Here is a 7,642-nt window from a genome sequence, read left to right on the forward strand (position 1 = left end):
CTCTTCAGCAGGAGACTTACGATAGGTTTTGTATTTGTTGAAAGGTTCATTGTAGTAACAACCAAAGAAGCAGGCCCACGGGCATGTTGACATTAGCTGATTCAGAGTTTAATTAAAAACAAAGGAAAAAACCTTTTTGCAAGTTTGGAAGCTCTTTGCTGTTTGTCCATGGGTGTTTCTGTCAAACAGGTCTCCCTTGTTACTGGATGTGTATCCTTAAAGGTTAAATTAATCAGCTTTACATTTAACTGTGGCTGTTTTTCACTAGATATGCAGCTTCTATTGATGACATACTGGAAGAAGAGGAACACTATGCAGATCAGCTGAAGGAATATCTCTTCTATGCAGAAGCACTGCGGTATGTGCAGAAGTCTAAGCTCAAAAGGAAGCTGTAGTCCTTTTCTCTAATGTGCTGCTGATGCTTAATTTAGTCTGTTATCCTCTTCTGTTCTCTGAGAAGGGAAAATTTCAGTGTTGTGGGGTCTCCATGTTCTTGTTTCTTATACTGCTTACTTGTATTTGATTGCTGTGTGAGCGGCAGTACAAATTAGAGCTGGGCTGATCAGAAGTGAAAAGACAGAAATGTTAAAATCTGTATACTATGGGAGAAAATGCTATTTATTCCTTTGGTTCCACTGTTTCCTTGGCTTTTGGTGTGATAGTGCCCCAATGTGCTAAGAGCTCCAGCGTTCAAATGCGATGGGCCAAACAGAGCTGCTTCAGCCCTTATAAATCCCAGGAGCTTTCAAAGTGCCCAGTATAACTTCCATCGGCTGCACAGTGTTACACAGTTAAATACCAACTTTTTGGTTTGTTTTACGTTAGTCTTTGTCAGTCACCCCTTACAAGCATGGACAAAAAAGCAAATTGCTTTATACTGTAAGACTGTACCTAAAGCTGTTGTGCTTTGCAAGGGCTGGCTCTGAACCTCTTGGAGAGGTCCAGTAAAGGATTGGGTTGGCAAGTGTGAGGGCTGCTGTGTGGGAACCTGGAGCACTGGTAGCCTCTTCTGGGAGATGAATGTGCCTCCGGCTGTGGAGTACGGATGTAGCATCATCAGCCCACACAGGACTGGGACTTACTGCAGGTGGTCAGAGGAAACTCCTCTTTTCCAGATGAAAGGCACTGTATGAATCTAGAAACAGTTTCTTGTTTCATTGTTTCAAAAAGAAAATGTGATGAATTTTATGATTGACTGATAGATTGCTGCTGTGACAGGTACCATCTCCAGGTATCTTTTGTTAAAGCTGTGATATTTCTGTAATGTATTTTGAATTAAACTATTTTACAGTGGTGTCCTTAAGGAGATGGTAGGGCTTGTATTGCTGAGTGTATCTCAGAATGAGTCTAAAAAGAGGAGAAGAATGCTGCTGTACCAAGAACTTTATTTATACTTTGATCCAAGCTTGTTTAACTATGGCATTTGCAGAGTTATGGAGTCTGTGATAGGGCTGTTGAATTTGGGCTAGATGAATAACTGGAGGTGCTTCCTGTCAAAAACAAACAAAACATGATGCTATTTGTAAAGTGTGAATGGAGGGAAATGTAGCAAAGCAAAGTATTACGTGACAGATCTTTCATTACTTACTTTTCAGGGCAGTTTGCAGGAAGCATGAACTAATGCAATATGATTTGGAAATGGCTGCACAGGACTTAACATCTAAGAAACAGCAGTGTGAGGAGCTGGCAACAGGAGTGAGTCTTTTTCCACTTTCTTCTCCAAGATGCCTCTTTTTGAATTTATTTTTTACTTGAGCCAAGTTACTTAGAATGATATTGAAATGGCACCAGCATGCTGGCTGCTGCTTTTGAGAAGTGGTATCATGTGAGCTGGAGACATGTGAGGTTTAAAGTAACTTGGTTCTTGGTGACATAAGCTGTTTGTGCCAAACTTCTTTTATTGAATACTGAGCAAGTAAAGAGTTGCAGTAAATATGACTGGAACAGAATAACACAGACAACTCTATCCTAAAGATGAAAATTTTGGGAATTCTGAAAGGCTTCCTTTGCCTTTTGAACAGTGGGCGTTATTGATACGTTGTGTTAGCCCATTTTATATGGGAGATAACATTACCTAAAATATTATCTGAAAATGGTAACTGACAGTTTTAGAATTTTTAATGTTGCTCTTGGATCTATTGGTGTTCTTTATGGAACACCTTTATGGCTTTTGTTTCTCTTTGTTTCTTTCCTACTTCACTAGGAAGGCTGCTCTGAAAGTTCACCCTTGTCAGCCTTAAAGCATTCGAACATCAAGTTACCTCCCCCCCCCACTTTGCTTAGTCTAACCTGAGTCACCAGAGCTACTTATCATTTAATGAAATGGAAGTTAAAGCAAAAAATCAGCCAAATAAGCACAAATGCTGATGTCACCTGATGTCCTGTGGCTGTGCTCAGGAATCCCAAACCTAGAGTATCCTTGTTTTTTGTAGACTGTGAGAACCTTCTCCCTGAAGGGGATGACCAGCAAGCTCTTTGGGCAAGAGACCCCTGAGCAGAGGGAAGCCAAGATAAAGGTTCTAGAAGAGCAGATACAGGAAGGAGAAGAGCAACTGAAGTCTAAAAATCTGGAGGGCAGGTAAATGGGCTTGACTGTTTCAAAGAAAACACAGGGCTTGTCTTAGCAAAAGTCCTTGACTGGATGCTCTTGAAGGTGTTTGCATTTTATAAGTGTTTTTAATATATTCTTGGTGTTTATGAGCTGTCTATAAAAGCTCCTGTCAGCTGCAAGTTGTGAAATAAAGTGCAGTACATGCAGTTAGCTTCTGGTCTGAGTGAATGGCTTATGTAAAACCTGATGACTTTCCCAGTTCCTGAGCCCACTCTAATAGCTGACTTGCATGCTTTTATGTTCCACTAGTAATATATTTAGCAGGTGGGCTTGGAGGTCTGCAGCTGAATAGGCTGAGACTCAAAAGCTGATTTGCTTCAAATACAGTATTCGGTTTGGTTTATGTATAAGGGTCCTGAGCCCATATTCTGCAGCTTCTCATATGGGGGACACCTTACTCCTGTTTGAAAGAGATTAGAAGGTCTGGGGTGTTGTGTTTGAGTAACTGCTTCTTGGTACTCTAATGAAATTTTCTTTAGGTATGCAAAAATGAAAAATAGGAACTAAAGTTCTTAAAGCAATGGGATTTTGTCAAAGCATGTCTGTCATATAACACAAAGGGTAAACGTGGTATCTCCTGATATGTTAGCATTAGAGCTGGAAAGATAAGACTAGTTCATGACTAGTTCAAAACAACAAGACATTCAGTAAATGCAGTATCTTAATAATTTTGGCAGATGTATTGGAGATGTGCTTTTGTAGCTCTGGAAGCAATTTCCGAGTGAATGCTAGTCCAGCACGAATCAAAGCATGAATTACAGATACATGCATCCATTTTAGTTAAGGAGACCTGACTACACATCACCAAACCAGCAAAATTAATTTCTGAAGTGAATTAATTGTCCAAGTTAAATTTACATTGTAAATGTTGATTGTGCTTGACTGTCTCACATCCTGACAACAAGTGAGTTTTCATGCTGAAGACATGAAGATTCTGGCTTGACAATTGAAGGAGAAACACGCAGTGTTGTGTGCTGAATGTTGGCATAGAGATAATTAGTTACACCAGCAGAATCTGGAGGAAAAAAGTATATTCTGACTTATGCTAGTTCTATGGCAGTGATGCTTCCTCAGGAAAAAACACCAAACCAAACAAACATCCTAATGTATCCTGTGAAACTGATTCTCTAGGTTAAAAACCTTAAAAAGAAGGTGGGGAATTAGGTAGCGGTGCCAGTTGTAAAATGAGGACACTGAGGGATGCATAATAATTGCAGGACTGGATTTACTGACTGAAAGATGGAGCACTCTGTCATACATAGCTTCTCTGCTGAGTGTCCAGAGCTGGGGGTGCAACACTGTCTAACACTTTCTAACAGAAATAATTGCTTTTAATTTCAGAGACTTTGTGAAAAGTGCCTGGGCTGACATTGAACGGTTTAAAGAGCAGAAGAATCATGATTTGAAGGAGGCACTTATAAGCTACGCTGTTATGCAGATTAGCATGTGCAAAAAGGTACGTGTGGCTTGGATAAGGCTGGCCCAGTGTATTTGTCCTGTGGGGAGATGCAGCCTGTCAGTAACTGGGAACATGGCAGTCACAGAAGATTGGAAGTCACTAGCATAAAGCCTCCCACATACTCCATCCTACTTGAACTCAGTGACATGTTAATGTTGAGATATATGTAGATATAGATATAAAATAGACAGTGTGGTCCAATTTCAATGTGGTCTCTGCCTTATTCTTCTGTGAAGTTCTATTTGACTTCTTTGTAGAGTCTTCTGTTGAAGAAAGTTGTGGATGAGGTTTGCAAATAGAATATATTCCCGCCTATTGATTTTTAACTGTTCTTTTAAAAGGGAATTCAGGTTTGGACAAATGCAAAGGAATGCTTCAGCAAGATGTGACTATCTGGAAATGAATTCCTCCTCCAAGTGCCAGAGAACGGAAGCACAGTGTATAACACCAATGTTATATTGCTACATGACTTACATACAAATCATGAAATAAATGTAATTGTTAATAAAGGATGAAAAGGACATGTTGTTAAATGTTTAGCCCTGACTGCCAGTTCTGTGGCATGTTTTATATGTGGTAGCAAATAATGCAGGGGTAAAAGAGTTACTGAAAACTACAGCTCTGTATTGGGACAAAGGTATTGGGAAAGTTATCCCAGAAAGTATGAACTAAACTGTTCTGAGACTTGTGAAACACCATGCTCTGTAATGTGTAGATCACTTCCAGATGCCCTTCTTTCCAGCCCTTACTGTTAGAATTTTTAATGCTCAAGGGTGCTTTGGTTTTATAATGGGGCACACAGTCGTGTTCTCGAGGTCTACACCATAAGAGGGCAAAAAATGAGATATTGTAATGCCTAGAGTTCATATTTAAATGCCTTTGCATGTCCATAGAGAAATATGTTTTTCCAGAGTTCAGGTTAAGCAGTCTCAAACTCCTGAGATGTTTGAAACTCTCTACAGTAGAGGTGTTGTACAGTGGTTTGATAACAATATTCTGCATTTACTGGTTCCCACTTCAGTTTTGATATGGGCATTGATTTCTTACTAAACTACTTCCTGCAAGTAAAGGAGACTGGTGATCCAGCTGAGCAGAAAAACCAAAGTCAAAGCTGATAAGAAGCAGATGCAGTTGGAACCTGTTTACACTTGGTGTGAATCTGGCCTGTGGCAGCTTGTAACTGAAGTGGTTTGGTTCTTAAACAAATAGTTCTTAATGAAGGTGCTGAAATAACAAACCTAGTGCAGCTTCTGTCATACTTCAGAGTGGTGATGTGCAGAACCCACAATGAACCAGGGTGTCTGTTTGGCCCTTGTAATGATGTTTCAGTGTGTGTGAGTGTGTGTATGTGTGTATGTATATACACACCTGTATAACATGATTTGCAGTTACAGGGTTTGCATTAAATGTTTCCAATTATGAAAATCTCTTACCACTGTCTAATATTGGGCTTTTTCTACATCCTTACTGAAAGTTCCTGAAGTCTTGTGGAATTTGTCAGACTTGATGGCTAGTCCTGAAGGAAGCTTTGTAATAATCTGTTGAAAAGTGTATTTAATTATTTTGGATTATAACACTACTCAGATTTTTTTTTTTTTTAAGAGATACTCCAGAAAGTCCTTAAATGTTCTTTTGATAAAACTATCTAAATGTATTTACTGGTATGTCATATGTTACTTTTGTCTCTTCAACCTTTCTTTTCTATAAAACCGTTGTAAAGAATGCATAGGTCTGGTGCACACTACAGCTTAAAACTCTGAAGTAAAATGCTGGTACTCTGATAACCTGTGTTGGCTCTTTCAAAGCATATGACAGTGACATGCCTAGCTGAGAGATGATGTTGGGCACAAAGAGGTCTCTTTCTTTAACATCTGCAAGGAGAAACATTGTTCCATTCAGAGGTTGCAGTATCTGGTCCTGATACAGGCTGAAGGACTCTTACATTCCAAACCAAGAAGTTGCACACTTGATGTATTCAGTAAACCTTCTAAAAGAGTGGTGCCTTAATACAATACCATGAGGCGCTCAGAGTAGGTATTTTTCATGCACTTTGATTTTTGGTAGATCTTTCTGGTGCCTCCTTCCACATGTCACTTGCTGTACAGCTCATTTAAATGTATTAGTATGCCTTTTTTTTCCTTGCTAGTTCTACTAAATTTAAGAAGGGAACAAAACAGTTCTTGTAAGTTTTGTGCCAAATAAGATAAATAAAATTGCTCTTTGATATTTTTGTTATGTTGGTTTTTTTTGTAAAAAACTCTGTCTTTCCTATTCTGAAAAGTGCTGTTTGATTTCTTGTGGTTCTTGTCCATCTTAGCTCTCAAGCAGCCTCCAAATTTTGGTTTAAAATTCAGTGAATTGTGCACAGCTTTCCCTTTAGGTGAGGAACATAGTGCTTAAGGCCAAAATTAGATCCTTGCTACCAGTCAGCTGTCTGAATTTCGTGTGTGTCTCCGTCTGGTTAAGAGAAGATGCTTTTGAAAACAGTTTGCATTATTTGACAGAAATTATATGAAAAGCAAATTAAGGGTAATTTGCAATAACTTTGTTTCTTGTACTTCTGTCTTTCCAGAAAAGCATTGCATGTGGTCTGTGTACTTGGGGATCATAGCAACCAGTGAAGGCTTCTCCTCTTTTAGCTTTTCAACATTTTAAGGTGAAACCAGTCAGTTACTGGCTGTTTCCATGTGGGTAACAGAGCCCACATGACAGATGTACACTTGCAAAGTGTGCCTTTTTCCAGTTACAGTGTGGATTTAACTCCTGTAACTTGTTCCACTTCACCAGTTATCCAGTAAACATCAAAAATTGGTGGAAGGCCTTGAGAATAGTAGCAGGTAGGAAGAACATTTTAACTTAATCTTGACAAAACACTTGTATATGAAAATGTTCACCTGCCTGGATCATCAGATCTGCTGATTCTGTTGCTTCTTGCAGGAAGCTTTGCTGGGTGGATTATCACTGCTCATGCTATCTCTGACCTTCCCCATTACTAGCAGGACCTTGTCTTGTCGGTGCATTTTAGTTGCTACTGTTATCTGTTCCTGAAATGTAGCAGGGGTGAGGGAGCCAACTGCAATGGAAAGATAGAGTTTCATGAACTCTCTTTTTTTAATGTATTATTTCAGTATCTGGCACGTCAGCCCAAGCACTGTTAACCTGGCAGCCGTGTGCAGGGACTGCCTTGGCAGGCGCAGAGCAAATCTTGGAGCTCGAGCCACACTGAGGAGCTTGCATTGTGCAGGTGAGCCAGAGGAAAGTGTTGGCTGGGGCCAAACACGCAGCAGAGCCAGCAGAGCAAGGCTGCAGTCCCAGAGCAGCTGGCTGGGCTGGAAGCACTGCAGCTCAGGATATCTTCCTGTATCACTCTCCCTACCACTGAAATTCCTTTGTTCATCTTGGTTCAAGAACTAAGAAACACTTTCTAATGTTGCCTAAAGGATTACAGGGAATGCCCTGTGCTTGTCACACAGTGGCAGGGCAGGGCTGGGCTCTAATCCACGTTTCCTTATGCCTCCTGTTCTGCCCATCCCTGGTGCCTCTGTCTTGTATTTGCCTGCAGAGCTCTGTGG

At 40.1% G+C, this 7,642-nt stretch overlaps 1 protein-coding gene across 1 annotated transcript in view; it reads left to right on the forward strand.

Annotated features, from left to right (window-relative positions):
• The window catches only part of SNX4 (sorting nexin 4), a 32,822-nt gene extending 26,522 nt beyond the window's left edge, over nucleotides 1-6,300 (forward strand). The window contains exons 10-14 of the mRNA XM_039555125.1: nucleotides 269-358; nucleotides 1,596-1,695; nucleotides 2,433-2,578; nucleotides 3,953-4,067; nucleotides 4,412-6,300. Coding sequence (XP_039411059.1) covers nucleotides 269-358; nucleotides 1,596-1,695; nucleotides 2,433-2,578; nucleotides 3,953-4,067; nucleotides 4,412-4,459 — 499 coding nt within the window. The 3' untranslated portion in view covers nucleotides 4,460-6,300. The remainder of the gene's footprint in view (nucleotides 1-268; nucleotides 359-1,595; nucleotides 1,696-2,432; nucleotides 2,579-3,952; nucleotides 4,068-4,411) is intronic.
• Nucleotides 6,301-7,642: the final 1,342 nt, after the last annotated feature.

Source organism: Corvus cornix, chromosome 7, assembly GCF_000738735.6.
Source record: "Corvus cornix cornix isolate S_Up_H32 chromosome 7, ASM73873v5, whole genome shotgun sequence".
In the NCBI taxonomy this organism is placed as follows: domain Eukaryota; kingdom Metazoa; phylum Chordata; class Aves; order Passeriformes; family Corvidae; genus Corvus; species Corvus cornix.